This window comes from Anopheles stephensi, chromosome 3 (assembly GCF_013141755.1).
Source record: "Anopheles stephensi strain Indian chromosome 3, UCI_ANSTEP_V1.0, whole genome shotgun sequence".
NCBI classification, from domain to species: Eukaryota; Metazoa; Arthropoda; class Insecta; order Diptera; family Culicidae; genus Anopheles; species Anopheles stephensi.
The window spans coordinates 20,389,687-20,408,487 of record NC_050203.1 but is presented as its reverse complement, the minus strand read 5'-3'; the positions used below and the strand labels follow the sequence as shown (position 1 = coordinate 20,408,487).

The 18,801-nt window shown below is 47.4% G+C and overlaps 3 protein-coding genes across 4 annotated transcripts; 1 reads left to right on the top strand and 2 right to left on the bottom strand.

The window, feature by feature from the left end:
- Nucleotides 1–1,128: 1,128 nt before the first annotated feature.
- On the bottom strand, nucleotides 1,129–6,585 carry LOC118512794 (transitional endoplasmic reticulum ATPase TER94). The gene is made up of 5 exons (XM_036057716.1): nucleotides 6,136–6,585; nucleotides 4,981–5,083; nucleotides 2,259–4,295; nucleotides 1,995–2,149; nucleotides 1,129–1,905 (listed from the first exon to the last, which is right to left on the bottom strand). The coding sequence occupies exons 1-5, from the start codon at nucleotides 6,150–6,152 to the stop codon at nucleotides 1,803–1,805; spliced, it is 2,415 nt and encodes an 804-aa protein (XP_035913609.1). The 5' UTR covers nucleotides 6,153–6,585; the 3' UTR covers nucleotides 1,129–1,802.
- A 358-nt stretch (nucleotides 6,586–6,943) lies between these two features.
- LOC118512795 (pleiotropic regulator 1) lies at nucleotides 6,944–8,725 on the bottom strand. The gene is made up of 3 exons (XM_036057718.1): nucleotides 8,479–8,725; nucleotides 8,265–8,401; nucleotides 6,944–8,193 (listed from the first exon to the last, which is right to left on the bottom strand). Exons 1-3 carry the CDS (start codon nucleotides 8,589–8,591, stop codon nucleotides 7,061–7,063), a joined length of 1,383 nt encoding a protein of 460 aa, XP_035913611.1. The 5' UTR covers nucleotides 8,592–8,725; the 3' UTR covers nucleotides 6,944–7,060.
- A 165-nt stretch (nucleotides 8,726–8,890) lies between these two features.
- On the top strand, nucleotides 8,891–15,043 carry LOC118512796 (gamma-soluble NSF attachment protein). Of its 2 annotated transcripts, XR_004906355.1 has the most exons (7): nucleotides 9,041–9,519; nucleotides 9,608–9,675; nucleotides 9,764–10,074; nucleotides 10,147–10,422; nucleotides 10,660–10,854; nucleotides 10,954–11,082; nucleotides 11,158–15,043. XR_004906355.1 is itself a non-coding variant. In XM_036057719.1 (6 exons), exons 1-6 carry the CDS (start codon nucleotides 9,467–9,469, stop codon nucleotides 11,014–11,016), a joined length of 966 nt encoding a protein of 321 aa, XP_035913612.1. In that variant the 5' UTR covers nucleotides 8,891–9,466; the 3' UTR covers nucleotides 11,017–15,028. The 2 variants fall into 2 exon arrangements, 1 of the variants encoding a protein (XP_035913612.1); XM_036057719.1 differs by having other exon boundaries at nucleotides 8,891–9,519; nucleotides 10,954–15,028.
- The last annotated feature ends 3,758 nt before the right edge of the window (nucleotides 15,044–18,801 follow it).

Below are 18,801 nucleotides of genomic sequence, written 5' to 3'. Positions count from 1 at the left end.
CCCCGAGGTTTCCACCTCCGGATGTCACGGATTGCTCTCTCTCTAGACCGTCAGATTGAAAGGAAGACAGGCAAGCGCCATCTCCCTGGCGCTTCCTTTACCTGGCATATGATGAAGAATGACTATGGTCAATTCTTACAAGCATGGCAAGCTTGGCCGGGATTCCAAAAGAACTCATTTTCGGCTTTAAAACCAATGAAGAGATGGATAGGCGTGGAGATGCTGCTCCGCCATCTTCTCACAACATTTGCCGCATCGTCAAGATCTGGTCAGTGGTCAGTGGCCATCTCTTCAACGAATGAGACAAGTGGATCTTGTAGTATGAGGGAGAAGATCCTGTAGCCGGTGTTCAACACCGTAATACCCCCTGGTAGTTGCTAAACTCTAGCCTATCTGCCTGCTTGTATATGGGAAAGATGACGCCAAGATGCCAAGCACCCGCTTCAGGAAGAACGGACTAAACTAATCTCTTCAACCAAAGACCCCCCCCCCTTATTCTCGTCCCCTTTGTTGAGCTAAGGGTAGAAACAAACACAATTTCCAACATTTCCATCCGACGCTCAGTTCTTAGCATTTACTGCTGCTACCGTACACCGTCTCTCTTCGCGTTTTATTTTCGCACCCAACCACAGATGTGTATGCCTGTACGGTGCCTGTGTGAAGGTAAAAAATACAATTGTAGAAGTTTGCGAACATTATTATACCACGTCCCACGCCTTTCCTGTGTATCCTGGAGAGTGAATGAATTGTAAGGATAATTTACCTAGCCACCGTATTGCGCGCCCGTACCACACACACACACGAGCGCGCGCTCGCTCCCTACAGCGTAAAGGACCTGGCGAAATGTATTGGAACCGTCGTTTGTCGACCCCTAAAACACGATACTCAAGAGCATGTAAGTATGTGTGTGTGTTGAATCTACTATTTGCTACCACACCATGCCATCGGTTCGGCAGTCGATCGCACGAAGAAGAGTGTGTAGTTGTCATCTTTCTCTTTCAAACGCCACAGTTGATAGAAAACGGACCAGAGACCAAGCACATCACCGACTGGTGCCCGTACCTGATTCTGTAAGATTTGAAGGTGTGTGAGTGTGTGATAGAAAGTAAAAAAAAAAACAAAGGACTCTAGAGTACGGGGCGGTCTTACAATTAATGTATCTCATTTCTTATTTGCTTCATCAAAATCATTATTATGAATAAGAGGCTGACCACGAGCGGTGTAGCTGTGTTTACCAGAGAGTTCGTTTACGCTCGTGTTTGCCTATCGCCCACCGTCCCATACCCCCCCTTCCTCCTCTCTTTTCTCACACCTTTTATCCCCCGCCACATCCTCCCCCCCCCCCCTACTACTAGGTACTATTACTACTTCTTCTCTACCATTTCTGCGTCTACACACATCACGCGCGCACATACACAAACACACTATTAACCGGTCCTTTCTTCTTCTTTACTTTTCTCTCTGCTCCGTTTCTCGACTATCCGGGGCTTAAATGAAAGCTACTACTACTCATCATAACCTCAATCCTGCTGTTGTATAAGGGGAGACGGTGAGAGAGAGAGCGGGAGAGAGTGGGAGGACAAAATTGTGTAGGGTGGTGTGGTGGTAGGTGATGAAGGCAAATTATGTATGTGTGTGTACACACACACACACACACACACACTCGCACTCTACGCGCAGCTGTCACATGGAGAGACCGACTCGGGTTAGTCCAGTAAAAATGGGGGGAACAAAGAAGGGAGGAGGGCATGTGTTTGTTGCTGTTGTGTGTGTGTGTGTGTGTACTAATGCCGGGAAGGAATCTAGCTGTAGAGATCGTCGTCACCGTTGTCGCCCGGATTTTGGCTCGTCGGTTGCGACGAACCCTGGCCCTGCGAGCTTGAGCTACCCTGGCCCGACGGGAATCTGAAAGGGAAAGGTGAAAAGGGCACGCAGCATGTTTAAAAACAATTCGATTCGACAACGATTCGAGCGCGCGCGCGACCGTCACTTACCGGAAGTTAGTGCCGAATCCACGAGATTGCTGCAGCGTTTGGGCAAACATTTCGTACTTGCGGATGTCGTTGTCGGAAACGGAACGGCGGGCAAACTTCATCGCTTCCTCGAAATGGTCGCGCGTAATTTCCGGCACCGGGTCCTCCTCATCCATCTGTGTGTGATCCCCGGGAGCAGCGAGCAAGCAAAAGAAAAACCGCAAATGAATATTTCCCTTCACGATCTACTCGCCGACCACCGCCTCCAACACCGAAAAAACTTACATCCATGGCCGAGCTCTGGTTAGCGGCACGGTCCCGCTCCCGCCGAATCTCCGCCTCGATCGCCTGCCGGATCGCCAGCTTACAGGCGCGCTGGCAGATTTCGGTCAGATCCGCGCCGGAAAAGCCTTGCGTCACCTTCGCCACGTAGTTCAGATCGACGTCCTCCGCGACCGGGCTCTTGCGCAGGTTCGCGCGCAGAATGGCTTCGCGCGACTTCTCGTCCGGCAGCGGAATGTAGATCAGCTGATCGAGACGGCCCGGGCGCAGGATAGCCGGATCGATAATGTCCGGCCGGTTGGTGGCGCCGATGATGAACACATTCTTCTTCGCCCCCATACCATCCATCTCGGTCAGAATCTGGTTGATCACGCGGTCGGCCGCACCGCCCGCATCGCCCACGTTGCCGCCGCGCGACTTGGCAATGCTGTCCAGCTCGTCGAAGAACAGCACGCAGGGCGAAGCGGACCGTGCCTTGTCGAAGATGTCGCGCACGTTCGCTTCCGACTCGCCGAACCACATGGTCAACAGTTCCGGGCCCTTGACGGAGATAAAGTTGGCCTGGCACTCGTTGGCGATCGCTTTGGCGAGCAGCGTCTTGCCGCAACCGGGCGGCCCGTAGAACAGTACGCCGCGCGACGGCTGCATGCCGAACTTGAGGAACTTGTCCGGATGCTCGACCGGGTACTGTACCAGCTCCTGCAGCTCGCGCTTCACATTCTCCAGCCCACCGATGTCCGTCCAGGTGGTGTTCGGGACCTCCACCACCGTTTCGCGCAGCGCCGACGGGCTCGATTTGGTCATGGCGTAGCGGAAATTTTCCATCGACACGGCCAGCGAGTTCAGCACCTCCGCATCGATCTGATCGTCCTCCAGGTCGATCAGATCCATCTTCTCGCGAATCTGCTGCAACGCCGCCTCGGAACAGAGCGACGCCAGGTCCGCACCGACGTGACCGTGCGATTCGGCCGCTATCTGCTCCAGATCGACGTCGTCCGCTAGCTTCATGTTTTTCGTGTGAATGCGCAACACTTCCAGCCGGCCGGTCGCGTCCGGAATGCCAATGTCGATCTCACGATCGAAACGCCCGAAGCGTCGCAGGGCCGGATCGATCGAGTTGGGCCGGTTCGTGGCGGCCATCACGATCACGTGCGAGCTCTTCTTCATGCCGTCCATCAGCGTGAGCAGCTGTGACACGATACGCCGCTCGACCTCACCGTGCGTCTTCTCGCGCTTCGGCGCAATCGCATCGATTTCGTCGATGAAGATGATCGCCGGCGAGTTCTTCTCTGCCTCCTCGAACGCTTTGCGCAGGTTCGATTCCGACTCGCCCGCCAGCTTGGACATAATTTCCGGCCCATTGATCAGGAAGAAGAACGCACCGGTTTCGTTTGCGACCGCGCGGGCAATGAGCGTTTTGCCCGTACCGGGTGGACCGTACATCAGGATGCCGCGCGGTGGCTTCACACCGATCGCCTTGAACAGCGACGGATGGCGCAGCGGCAGCTCGACCATCTCCTTTATCTGCGCCAGCTGCTTCCGGCAGCCACCGATATCGTCGTACCCGACCGCATTCAGCGTTTCCTCCTCCTCCTCGCGCTTGATCGGATTGCCCTCGCAGTGTATTACCGTCTCCGGTGCGACGATACAGTACGGTTCCGGGTCGGCCGCCACCACCTTAAACTCGACCGCACGCATACCACCGCGCACCACGAACGTGTCGTCCTTGTGGATCGGTCGGTACGCCTCGAGGAAGTACGGCTTCAGGTACACGTCGAACATATTGCCCGTCAGCCCCTCGACCGTATCGTCGATCGGCAGTATGTGGACGCGCTTGCCGTACTTGACGTCCGGGCAGGATTGAATCATCACCACGTCACCGAGCCACACGCGCAAATTGTTGCGCACCACACGGTTCATGCGAATCTTCTCGTCCGGACAGTTTTCGTCCGACAGCACGATGCACACGGTTTCTTTTCGGCGCTTGCCCTTGAGCAGCACCGTATCACCGCGGAACAGTTCCAGCTCATCCATTTTGGCCTGGAAAAAAGAGGAAGAAAATGCACATTAAATTTGTGGCTCGAAATTCCCAAAAAAAAGCCCCAATTATGATAAGGAACAACAAGCAATAAAGCATTACTGTTGAGATAGAGTTAATTTTTAAGAGCAAAGCAAATTCTACATTTTTGCATGTAAAGCAACGCCCGTGGAGGTTCCCGTGGGGTTCAAGAATTGAGATAGATCGAGAAAATTCTATTTAACAGAGAAGGTGTTATGAATCACAAATTTTCTAATCTAATTTCCGAACGAAAACTTGGGTTCCAGTGTCATGAAATCGGCTAGATAATGAAAGCTCACAGTAATCTAAAGCTTTCGCACTTGTACAAAACAACCATAAGCAACTGCGGATCCCTTCTCCGATATGGGAATTCTGATATGAGTCGAACAGATCATCGTTTGTTTTCTTGAACTAAAAATTATCGACAATTGATTCAAATCAGCATGTTTTTTTCATTTTAACCTAAATCAAACTCGTTTTTCCGAATTAAAAATTCAGCCCGGTCGAACACTGTTACGATTTGCTGTATATTTTAAATGCAGCTCTATCACAATAGGAAAAACCCCATCTCAGTATGCCCCGTTTGCTTATCACGGGTAGTTGCTAGCCGACCCACATGAACAAGAGTGGACTACTTTGATACACGAGAGACAACCAAATGCTCACCTGAGACAACGAAATGACCGAATTGTCATCATTGCCGGCTTCATCGACGATCAAACGGTTCGGGCGATCCTTGCGCTTCAGGATGGCTGTTGCCAAATCCTCGCTAAAAGTAAATTAGAGGGAAAAGAGGTTAAATTTTACACACAAAAAAAAAAGCAATGCAGTTATTTAATCGTAGTACATAACACGAGCCTAATCGGTTCGAGTAGGAGGACGGCGTCATCTTTTCGTAACCAAGCGCAAACGGCCGCATAGGTTATTAGCCTTTGGTAGGAAGAGGGTGTCCCGGGTGTGCGTAGGTTAGAAAGAGACCAACACCACACATTGAGACAAATGCAGGAAGGGTTCCCTCTTTTTAAAAAAAAAACATTAGCCCACATCAATTCTTATTTTGTTTGTTTTTAATTAAACACCGTACAATGAAACTACTTTAATTTAAAAAAGATCATTCAATAAAGAAGATTTCAACATGTCTCTTCCAGACAGGTGTTCAATATTTATGTACCTTTTGGTAACAGAGCACGGATATGTAGGCCGGACATGGCGCTGTCTCTTGCGGACTGCAAACCGCTTACCGGTTACAGAAAATCTCAAAAAGAGTATTTAAGATAAAAGCATATCCTTTTCCGTTTCATCAAAAAAGGATTCACCGTTCGGTAGGTTTACTTTTGTGTGATACATTTTTAACCAACGATTACGCGAAGTAACGCATATCGTGACAAGCGAAAATTGAAGCAAGAGACGTCTAGTCCGCTCCTCACACATATACACACATGCACAGCCGGGACACTCACACAACGGCAGCGGTAGCAACTCGCCTGCCTGCTCAGCCAATAGAAACCCTCTACGTACAAACATGACACACTAGCAAACACACGGCAAAGCAGGCGACGGTTGTGTTCGCTGCTGCTTTCTTTTCTTTGTGTAATCACACACACTCGGAATCGGTCGGTTCCGTGTAACTTCCGATGGCTGTTTGTGCCCCGCACAGTAGCCTGGAAAGCTGTAACTATGGACTTTCATGTGCGGTTCCTCCTGCTTTGCCGGTTTACTTCTGTTTGCCATCCCACACGAGCCTACCCCCGTCAAATACTTCCCCGAGAACGACCAACCCCCCAACCAATCGTTGAAGTAGTACGCGAATATTCTACTCACTTCTTGCTGTCGGCCATTTAAAGAATGGGCTTTTTTCCGTGTCCTTTTGCTGGCTTGCTGAACGATGGGAGGGAGAGTCTTGTTCAAGCTCCTCGATTCGTTCGAACCTCCGGTTCGTTGCGAAATGGGAAGGCTTCTTCACTTCTACTCACACGGTACGTGCAATTGCCGTCGAATGTGTGTAATGCGCGCTATGGGGCCACCTTCTTCTCGCTTCACTTGCACTTCCTGCTAAAATGCCGGGGGTTTTCGATCTGTATCGCAGCTTACTGCGAGTGGTAAACTTTCTTTGTTGATGAGCGTTCCTACTGCCGTGTCGGATCGGTGTTGAAAATCAGTTCAGTTCAGTCTCGCTTTACTATACAGGCCTCTACTGGCTACACAGAGCTAAAACCGCAAGCGCTAGCGAAGGACGGCGAAACGGCGAAGCAGCGATGACGATGACTTGCCATCTGGATGACGTTTCCGGATGACGCTTGGCGGGCGGTCGTTCGCCGGACATTCGGGTGACATTTAGTAAGCCGATTTTGGATAGTTGCTTAATATTTTAAATGTAAAAAATATTTTATGCAAGAAAATGTAAGCTTAACAGTATCTATCGATTAGTTTTTAAACGGTAGAGCTTCAAAGTTGGAGATGGGTTGAAAACCATGGCCCGAAGATGCAGTCTCTTTTAAATCGATTTTTTAGAAGATTTTGATAAGAAATTAATTTATTCTACTTTTTTAAAAATATTTCAACAAGTTTGAAGAACTTTACATCGCTTCTACAGTATTAAGCATCAAATAAAAAAAAAATTACGAACCAATTTGTCTTATCAGAATTGCATTTATTTTATTTTTCTGGACATTTATTTTCAAGCATTTATTATAATTATTAATCCGTATTAAATGTATTTTTTGCACGGTAGTACAGCAATGCCACTCTAGTACTTCCTGCGCTTAATAATCTCCGGCCGCCAGTTGATCGGATGCGATTCTTCCGTCGCCTCATCGTCCTCCTTGTAAATTTTAATCGTCTTGTCCGCCTCGGTCGTTATCAGTCTCGAACCCGACTGATCAAACGTCATGGAAAAGATGCCCGCCTCACTGTCCATCGAACCCGGCTGTACCGCCGCCTGGAAGCGCTGAAAGTTGTACCCGGTGCGCCAATCCCAGAAGAACATCGTTCCATTGTCCCCACCGGACACTAGCACACCCTCCGGATTTACCGCCATACAGTTCACGATCGAGTTGTGTCCGCTGAGATTCTGTATAAAGTTCCCTTCCGGACAGCGCCACTGCTTAATGTTGTCCGGCGATGCCGATGCAAACATGTACAGCGAGGGATGCAGCACGATCGCACGCACACTTTTCTTGTGATTGGTCAGCGTGCACATACTCTTTCCGGCGGCCAAATCCCACAACCGCACGGTCGAATCGTGGCTGCCGGTAATGATCTGTGGATTGGCTGCCTGCGTCACAACGCTCGCGACCGTATTCGTGTGCCCGGTCAGCGTGTGTATGTTTGCCTTGGTGCGCATATCCCACACGCGTGCCGTCGAATCGCGGCCCGCCGTTACGAGCACGTCGATCGTCGGATGCAGTGACATCGTGTACACCGCCGACAGATGCCCATGGTAGTGCCGTATCACCTTGTTGTACTCCAAATCCCAGCACTTCACCTGCCGGTCCTCGCCACAGCTGAACAGATAGGGATGGCGCGGGCTGACGGCAAGCGCCCGCACGGTGCTAACGTGTCCGGTAAGGGAAAGCTTCAGCTTGCCACTGGCTAGATCCCAAATTTTAATGACCCGATCGGCGGCACCGGTCGCGAACCATTCATTACCCGGTTCCACTGCAACGCAACGCACCCAACCGAGATGCCCTGAAATGACGCGGCACAGTTTCCACGGTGCGTGCCATTTGGGTTTCGGAATGGTTGGTGCTTTCTTCGGCAGTATTTGTACCGCGCTGGACGTGTTCTGTGAGGTCGGTGTCGATGCCGGTACGAGTGCTGTCTGCGTATTGGTACTGTCCGGGGCGATTCCTTCCTGTTCCCCGGCCGTTATAGCAAGAACTGGGGACAAATGGGAGAATGATTTCAAGAAGTTGGAAAGCTGTCCACCATAAGCAACCGCTCGATCTTACCCCCATCCTTTACACCATTCTGCCCATCGGCTTGATCACTGTCACCTCGCTTGGCAGCCAATGCCTTTGCTTTGGCCGTACGATCAAACACCAACCCGTACGTGTCTCGTGCCTTGATGTTAAACTTAACCTTTTCGCTGGAAAAAACGGAACAGGGAGCAGGATAAAGTATGGCTTGTCCAGCTGTTGGCCATGTTGTTGTATGCATGCTTACAGCTTATCGTCAATCTCCGGCAGCAACGATTGATTGGCCACAAAGAAATCGTGGGTACGTTTTAGCGAACGGAACACCAACGTGTGCACCGAATGTCGCTGAACTTCCTCCATGTGAAGAGCTGTTTTTTACAAATTTAAAGCACAATTCCGCTTCCTTACCAGGTGACCTAAATGCGACAAGATTGGCGGTGGCGGCAGCGGCGTGTTGTATTTTTCTTCCAAAGCGTAAACAATTCTTTGACAGCAATGGAAAAATGACAGCCAGGTATCTGTTCTACGCTTGTTATCGTTTTTGTTCAACTGACAGCATTTTCATCCGCCAGGGGTGCTAAACTATAAAAAAAAGTTTTGCAAATGACTCATTATCTGAGTAATAAATACACTTTTCTATTTTCCTTCTTCGGCAATGCGAGATCGAGAAGGTTTAGGGTGTTAAAATTTCGAGATTCAATGAGCTAAATTACATCTGGCTGGATAGCCAATCCTCTCCTACCGAGCAGCTCTCAGCTGTTCTACACCGTTATCCTGGCATACGAGAGGATTGGCGGCCCCATTTTTGACACAAAGGAAACCAAAGGTGTGTGAGCTGTCAGTCAGCCAGTGTTGGGACGAGTGAAGAAAAATTTTATATCAATAAATTCGATTGCCCGTTGTTTTTTGCTGCTCCATCGGTGGGACTTGCACGTCGCGATCTCAGCTACAATTGAAGGGGTGTTTCTTGGTGTGCAAAGTAATCCCCTACCAGTCCGGGATCGGTTTGGGGCTTTTGTTGCCCTGTGTCGCTCTACGTGTGCAGAATCGCATTTTCTCGTCCCCACTGTCCGGAAGTACCTAGAGCACACACACACACACACACGCACGCACGCATACAAGGGGGTGGGTGGATTCCGAAGAGAAAAACAATACCAAAAGTAGCAGCAGCTGAAGTAATCCTGTACATTCTGGTGGTTCGCACCATTATCGTTCCCCCCCGTTCGAACCAAACAATGTCGAGCAAAATTGAGGAAGCACAGGAACATATCCGACAGGCGGAGAAATGGTACAGTGGCGACAGTGGTGAAGGCGTTGGAGGAAAGGATGTTGATTGTTTTTTTTTCTTCGGTTTTTTTTTTCCACCCTTCCCTTAGCTTGAAGACATCGCTGTTGAAATGGAGGCCAGATTTCGATAATGCAGCTGAAGAGTATAACAAAGCAGGTAAGGGCGCTGTTCGCTCGGGAGGACCAATTGGGCTGCTAACATTTGTTGTTTTTGCTGTACACCTTCCTCGAAAAAACCCCCGTAGCCACCTGCTTCCGGAACGCAAAGTCATTGGACCAGTGCCGTGACTGTCTGATGAAATCGTCCGACTGCCATCGGCAGAACCGTGCCCTGTTTCACGCAGCCAAGTGTCTCGATCAGGCCATACTGATTTGCAAGGAAATGAACAATCTCGGCGATATACGTAAGCTGGCGGAACGGTCGTGCAATCTGTACCAGCAGCACGGTTCACCCGAGTCGGGCGCGACCGTGCTGGACAAGGCGGCAAAGATACTGGAACAGACGCACCCGGAAGATGCACTGCAGCTGTACAAGCAGGCGGTGGATGTTGTTACGGTGCGCATGACGACCGTAGGACCGTCGGGCAGATTCAACTAACGACCCCCTTTTGCTCATCCCTGCTCACAGATTGAAGATTCGACCCGCCAGGGTGCAGAGTACGCTAGCAAAGTGGCCCGCATTATGGTGAAGCTCGGTATGTACGATCAGGCAGCGGACGCAATCCGGCGCGAGATCGGACTGCATCAGCAGGTCGGTTCGGAAGGTGCAATCGGGAGGCTAGCGGTGGCCCTGGTGCTGGTACAGCTTGCCCGCGGTGACTACGTGGCCGCGGAGAAAGCGTTCAAGGAGTGGGGCAACTGTTGCGATGCTGCCGAAGTGCAAACGCTGGAATCGTTGCTGCAGGTTAGTATTCTTCGTGTGCGCAGGCTGAGCGAGAACGCGTGTAGTCGCGAGCGCATTGTCTATTCTCGATTGAACTCATGTGTCCCCAACGCAGCGTGGAGTCTTCTCCAGGAGATCCGTTACACTGATTGGCCTGAACCATAGGTTTCAATGCCTGCAATGCCCGCGTCAATAATCCTTGTGCAAAATAAGAGGAAACCTACCTGCTTTCAAACGATTTACCCTCATCCTCCACAGGCATACGACGACGAGGATCCGGAGCTGGCACAGCGAGCACTCTCGTCACCGTTCATCCGGCACATGGACGTGGAGTATGCCCGGTTGGCGCGCGATCTACCCCTGCCGAAGGGTGTTTCGATCGCACCGAAAGCGAACGTCATCGAAAATGCGGCCGCCTCCTACGTGTCCCCCAACAGTGGGGCTGCGGGTGATGTAAGTATACAGCTTGCCCTTTTTTTGTAGCTTTCTCTCCCTTTTTCTAACACGCGCACTTTGCACTTATCCTTGTGGCGGTGGCGCTCAACGCACCAGGCCGCGGCAAAACCATCCGGTCCGGGTGCTGGAAACGATGATGACGAGGGTGGCCTGTGTTAGTGTGGGGTGCCCATTGCTACCACAACCCGTTACCACCTGTCCAGCCGGCGCGCGGTGTTGTCCCGTGTAAGCGTTAAAAGTTGTGTGATACTATTGCTTTTATTACTATTATCATTATGATTACTCATTTACGAGTTACAGTGAGCCCGCGGTGCGGTTAGAAGTGCGATTGCGATCCTTGGCGCTCTCCCCACCCCCACCTCCCCCGCCCTCCAAGTATTCTAAAATCACAAAAACCACTAAGTCACAAATCGATTTGAGGCGGCAAAAATGTTAACGTATGAATTAGCATATATGGTTACGAGAAATGGTTGCAAAAAACAAAAAAAGAACAAACACAAGATCGGATGTTGTGCATTTTACTTCTCCTCAATGTCTTCTAGTCTATCCTATAACGTCCTTGTGTGTGTTTGTGTGCGAGTGGAAACAATCTGTATGTAATTCTAAAACCGTGCTCCACGTAACACTCTGACGAGCGGCAGGGTACGAGTTTCCGTGAAAACAATCACTCTCTGAAACCCTATATTTCGAAACTTAAATTATTCTTTAATTTACGGTTAGGTCTCCGCTTGGTTTATCCATACTCTCTTACTGTTGACGATAGTATGTAGTTCCGAACAAAACAAAAAGAAAAAGAAAAATGGCAGCAGCAGCAGTAAATTACTATATAAAACACTACTTAACAACAATTATAAAACAAAGCAAAAAAAAAAAATTACGACGAAAAAAATACAACAACAACAATACAATGTTACGAACACAACTTTCCAAATCTATCTCTCCCATTTTCATTAGCTATCTATGTCAGTAAGTAATGCTTGGGCGCGCGCAATTCGGACGATTTGTTGAAGGCGCAATTTACCGCAAAGCGATTTTGTGTGGCCCCCTTCGTGTGTCTAACCACGTGTTGGAGTAACACGGTGCGAGCGAGGTAGAAATTGCACTGGACAAAGAAGTTTAAACCGCGATGAAGTAACCACATTCCAACCACAGGAAAACATGCTGGCTGCACGTAGTTGGTGATCGCACGAGGGTACCCCTACACCATGGCAAACCAAAGAATGCACCACATAGAATCGGGCTGCTAAGTACTCGAAAGGTTTTTGGTAGAAATTCTACAGCGCGTTAGGCGAATTTTGGCTGGTCGTTCGGTTTTCATTCTCCTGACATGACTAGCACACTCAGGCTGGCCTAGTGAGTCTTATTCGGTGCATAATATTGTGGTACAAATTTATAGGTAACTGAAGGCGGTTAGGAGGAATTTGTTGACATGAAAAAGGAGTCCATGCTTCAGAGGCGTCGAAGGCAGTCGAAGACATACAACCCGTCTATTGTTTCCAGTCTTCTTCTCTCTTCTTGGTCTAACGATCTCTCTTAGGTCATGCCCGCCATTTGATGCCACGCAGTTGGATAGTCCGTACCCACCTACTGGGAAACGGTCCGAATGGAATTTGAGCTCTAGCACTGGGGCGGCCCAGTTTCCAGTATTTGGCTTAAAAAACAAGAACCAAAAGTACATTAGAGGCCAACCGTCCTCTCCGTAGAAGAACGTTCTCTTGATCTAAATTTTTTACCAATTCGCTCTTGCAGTGTCAGGATCTGATTTGACTTTTAGAAGATGTCTTCTAAAGCCTTCATCTTCTACTACTCTGCTTCGTTGAGGAAGATCCTTACTGATAGCTGTAGGGTCTTGTTCCTCACCACCCTAGGTAGTCCGCTTGCTACTAGCAACATTACTATGCTTCTCATGCAGAATTTGCCACACATTTGCCAGGGTCATAAGCAATTTTACCAACCGATTCTATGTGGTACTTTTCTTAAAACTAAAATCAAGCATTAACAACACAACACATAATCTACAGTGCGTGCAGAGAGGCACAACTCCAGTTTTTTGCCAGTAGAAAGCCTACACAACAAAACAATGCAAAACCAAACTTTGTGTGTGTGTGGGCTAATACATATATAAATTATCAAAGCAAAAGAGCAAGAAATTAAAACACACACACATACAGTAGACAAAAAAGGATAAAAAGCTTAACAAAACACAAGGCAAGAGCGTGCGTTTCCTTCTTCCCATCCAACGGAGCCTGGTGTAGTGTACCTATCTACCGGCCTGCTTCATTAAATGAGGTTTACATCAATTATATTAACTACTAGATAGAGCAATTGATGGACGACGATGTTGACACTGACGGATCCGACTACCACCCCTCCCAAAATGTGTGTGTGTGTGGCTGTTATCTTGCTGTAGAGATGAAATGTAGTGAGATGAAACAAATCCCACAAGGCAAAACACTACAAAGAAAGAGAAAGAGAGGGAGAGAAAGAGAGACAGAACTATGTTTTTAATCGATCGATATCGTTCCTTCGTTCGGGGATTATATTAACTCGTCTTAGTAGGCCGTTACCGCGATGGACAAAAAGAAGAGAAACGAAAAGAAAAGTTAAAACAAACACAAACAAAACACTGGGCTAGTGAAAAACAAGAGGAAAAGCAAGATGAAAAGATATAAGAATCACAAAACGTTCGTACAAGCACAACACGCAAAGAAGGCAACAAAAGAGTGTTAAGTAGCGAAAGAGGAAAATAGTAATATCGAAAGACGTTCTGCAATGAAAAGAGTAGATCAAGCTACTGTTCTAGTGTGTGTTATGGACTGTTGGCATTTTTGCAGCGCTGCGAGTCATATAATGGAACTTTTACAATTAAGTTGTGAATTTTTGCAATTAGCTGTGGATTAAGGACTCTCCAGGCAGGACCGCGGTTCAAATCCCATCCGGACCCGCGACCCCAACTACGAGGTAAGCCAAAAATGGCAGGTATGATCTTAAGAGTTCGTTTGGCCAAGAAGTGTGAGAGAGAGAGAGAGAGAGAGAGAGAGAGAGAGCTTTCAAGCTCCTACAACCGACAGCAACATTCCATTGTATGATTGCAACTTGCCACAGCGGGCCTGCAATGGTCCACTATCCAGAGTTGAAACATTTCATCGGGTGATTTAAAACTTTTCCCCTTCGATGATTCGTAACCCTGTATCGTTTTAAACGATTTTAGATTTTTATTTTGTTTTGTTAACGCTTGCTATACTGTCATATTGTATTAGACACATGTTTAAGTCCTTTTGTTGTTGATTTGTTTTTTTGTTGTTTTTAAAATTGAAATTATAATTCACTTCCGGCTTAGGTTACATCACTACATCAGTATTGCGCTCTGGTGTGTGTGTGTGTGAGGTGTTAATCAAACGAATGACGATAATAATTTAAAAAAAAAACAAAGGGAAAATACAGAAATGGAGAAAATAAAAAAAACAGAGACGATTGCAGCGTTAAACAACGATAATCAGACACTGATGAGGATGAGAGAATGATGAATGCGTCCTTTTGCACCGCTAACCATTGTAAACTGTAAAATGATTCAACTTTGCTAGAACGTTGCCGCTGTAGCTCAAGCAACGTTTTCTTTTTCTCTCGTTATGCATTGGCACGATTGTCAGCTTATCGATGCGTTGTAAAAATTAGAGGAAAAAAAAACCAAAAAAACACAACCCACAAAACTTATATCAAAAGCAGCAGTAAAGCACACTCGCCCAGCAATGGTGGCGGGCTTGGGAGTTCAATTGAACCGATTATCATCCGACTTGACGCCGTACACAAATCCCACTGCTTTCGTCGGGTCGGAAGGGCTGAGTAGTGGGAGAATTTTATTCCTAAATTTGCTAACAAAAAAGTCAAGCGAGAAGCGATGCGATTGATTGTAAAGAATGGCTACAGCAAACCTAAAAGCAGTACGGACACACGCATCGATTGAGGCATTCAAGCAGTGGAGTGAATTTGGTTTTGGTGGAGGAGGGAGCACAGTGGCAAATGGAGGAAAAAAAAGTAGCAAACAAGAGGCAAACCCCAAAAACCCACGTTTAATCATACCCCCTTTTAGTGTGTAAGAAGATAGAAACAATCCGCTCACCCTTCCTGGGTCAAATCGAATGAATAAAAGGCAAAACCATTATGCGCGTAATATATTGTTGACTAACAGCGGCTTCGTTGTTTTACTCTCGGGTGCTTGCTTGTTTTTTGCTTAATATTTAAATTCAGTTTTAATTTTTGGACTACGATAGAGAATTGTTGTAGTAGGATGAGCTTGTTGATTTCGCTTTATCAAGACCTTATGTTCTTTATCCAGCAACAGGACACACAGACGATCCTTGGCTCGGCGAAAATATAATTAGAATTTCTAACAACTTCTTTGGTACTACAATTTCGAAAGGTCTCGGCCTGCCGCCATTTCTGGCTCCCCTTTCCCTTCCCTTGACTTGATTTTACCCAGAAAAATTCGCCGGATAGTTAGTCCTGCGGTCGGAGAGCCGGTCCGGAAGGGATTTGATACCTGGTCCTGACACATACCGCACTTAGGGCGTTAGTTGGTTTAATTAGGAATTTTACACAACATAGCCCCAGACATCAACGTGTCAGGTGAAGGTGGATGGAAAACTCCCTTGACCACCATCAAAGGCCTCATCAGGACCAGGAAGATAGATTTGCTTGTCTACTCTATAATCTGGCGTTCTAGAGAGGTCCGTGACTCGAAGGAGAAATAGACATCGCTGGTTTGGGGCTCCTATACGTAGCAGAAGCTCCCCATCAGGATCGAGACACTAAACTTCGGCTGGGAGATTAATGAGGCGACAAACCTTAGCCAACTTTGTACAAATAGTCGTCCAAAACTTCACCTTCCTGGGGTCAAAAGTCAGCACCGATAACAACGGAAATGTGGAGAATCTTTTCACCCCCAAAATACCTGTGGGGACGGACGAAGCTGGTACTGCACAGAGCAGATAGTCCCAGTACTCCAAAGTACCCCTCTGAGACAGCGGGTTTGTCCAAAGCTGATGAATTCCTCCTAGCCGCGTTGTAGAGCTCTACGAGGTGGTCATGTCAAAAGAAATGGCACCAGACAATTGTTGAAATATAAGTAATGAATAAAATATTCGTCACTGGTAATCTGGCAGGGAATTGGGAATCTCTTCGATCGTTGACTGTACGAAATATTTTTCTTCAGAGCCGTTCAGTCTTTCATTCTCCGCGATCGTGCATTTCTTAAACATGAACGACTACGACTACTCTGATCGTTGGGCCCAAGAAGGAAGAAGATGTTGCCAATCGAAGTGTTGGGCGCCTTCCCTCGGATTGTCCATGACAATTCATGATTTTAAAATGTTGGCTGTACATAATAAAAAATATACATAAGCCATCGGACAAAGTTGAGGATCTCTCGGGGCACTGGGTCATCGGAAGACAAATGGTGAGGCTAATAGTCTGTTCGAATTTTGGGTTCTTATGAACTCTGTACCTCAGCTTTTGTGCTTGTCTCATACTCATTACGCTGCTGCCTGTACAGAATACCTCCCGAGGATCATTACTTCTAGATCCCATTATCCGGATAAAGCATTTCTGAGTTCGGAACCTGAGAGTGCTTCCCCCGGGTGCCATTCAGCCTCTAGCTAGCAGTGGTCGTCAAGCTTTCCACAATAAGCAGGGGCCACGATGAGTTTAATCCATCGCTCTGCAACACTGTTGGCAGTGTGGCCGTTGCGAAAAGGTCACCGAAAAGAGACTTGCACTGGTCGAGGTAAGACGCATGATCGCATCGAATTACCTACACTGACCAACAGACCCATAAAGAGCGCGGTGCCCTACCACAAGCAACAGAGGAAAAAGCTCACTAATCCCAATCGGTGCAGAAAAACGGGACCATCGTTCGCGAGTAGCTTTGGCAAAGAAAGAAAAAAAAAGGGGGAAGAGAAAATCTTCCCATTGGGATGACCTTTCGGGGTGGGTTGTACCGTGCTGCTGCTGCTTTCCGTTTTTAGCGAGAGGAAATTAGCTGTCAAGTTCGGAGCTACGGTTAATGGGCAGCCAGCCTGGTCGGATTCGAAGGGCCTGTCGATCTAATTATGTGATCATTAATCAGATCGGAGTGTGTACGGAAAGGGTGAAGAGGTTGGGATTAAATCGATCGCGGAAAGCTGTGTTAAAACTTTCGCTAACCAAGTGTCGGGATTCGTTCTTCGCAGGGAGATTTTTTTTTGTTTCTGGAGTGAATCCCACACCTTTTGCATCCGTAGCAAGGGCTCATAAACAACAACCCCTAACCGGTACCAGCGGATGTAAGGCTTTGAATGAAGCTGGGATGAGGCAACGAAAAGAAGACATCAATAAAAAAAAAACCCCACAACATGCAATTCTCTCCGCTGATCCACGCGGGTGGTGGTCTTGTGATGGAAAATCGGGTACCTCAGCGACAGACAACAGTGAGTGTGGGTTCTGTGTTCCCAATTATGCTTTCATTGATCGTTTGGCAGCAGAATAAAATATGAAGCTGTGCAGCAGAGGATGGTTTTTGCGAGGGTTTCTTGAAGAGCAAAACAGAGAGAGAGAGACAGATGTGCGTCGGTGTGTGCGTAAATCGAGAAGACAGCAGCATGGATTACGAACGGGCTGTAGATTTCCGAAAAGAAGGGCTCTCCCCAACTGGTGAAAGGATAAGAACGGTAACTGATGGATGGTTGATAGTGAATGAGAGGGGAAAAGAAAACAAAGCAAGAAAGGGAATTTGTGAATAATACAAAATGGAAAAGAGAGGTGAATAAAAACAGAACACAAAATATGGAATCACCACCTACTTCAGCAGCCGCGATCGCGCGTTGAAGTAAAACGTTCTGCTAGACAATCTCCCTAGAGGTTGGGTGATCACTTTCCCGGCCGACTTCAATCGTTTTGTAATCTTAACGTCTTATGATGTAAATTACGTACGATCGCGTATGATCGCTAGTCACTCTCGTAATTTAAACGATAATTTTTTTTCTTCGTATCGTAAATCCTCAACGTAATCCTTCTCATTCGGCTATAACGCCATTCGCTCGACTCGTCAGATATCCAAATTGATCATCATCATCACCATCATCCGGCTAACAACCGGTAATACAACGCGTGCACGATCAAAAAACGTTTGCCGACGGGTGCGTTTGTTTTTTTCTTCTTTCTCCGGTGGATTTTTGCTGTCGAAGGGTGCACAAAGAGGTGGATAATTTTTGGGCAACTTCTATCGTAGGGGTTTAGTGAGTGGTGGTTTCGTTTTAAGTAGATCCTGATGTATGGCAGGAATAGAGAGTGTGCGAAGGAGGAGAACGAACAGGGATCGCGAATCTGGTTTATTGATATCGTTACTTCGATCTTCGCTTTTAGTTTGGGTCTAAAGCCTGACAACGGTTTGTTTTTTTTTTGTCTGGGCATAACAACGAGCAATCTGTAGATTATTAAATTGTTTCTAGAGATTTTGAACCTTAAAGTTTAGATTCGTTTCTTTGAATCTGCAAAATAGGGTCCCGTGTCTAGTAGAGGCCTGGTCGAAGCCTAGACGAGATTTGAACACAAAACTAAAGTTTTTTACTGATCAAATATGCAAGTTAGTCACAATTTTGTCGATCAAGTCTTGTCTGGAATGTCTAGGAGCAGGCTTTGAACTAGCTGTGAAATAGTTGTGAAAGATTGATGTGATTGTATGAAAACGCGCTTAGAACTGTCCCACCGGTACAAGTGCAGGACAAATATCCCACAAGCAAATGGAATTAAAAATGTTTTTCTCAGCAGTTTTGAACGGTACTCGTAATCGCTTAAACGGCTATCCCGCAAATGAATTTTCAAAAGCCAAATTATTGTTAATATTTCCATCTTTTTATAGAATTAATTGTATCAGAGGCAATCTTTCTCACAACAGTTCCGATATCAAAT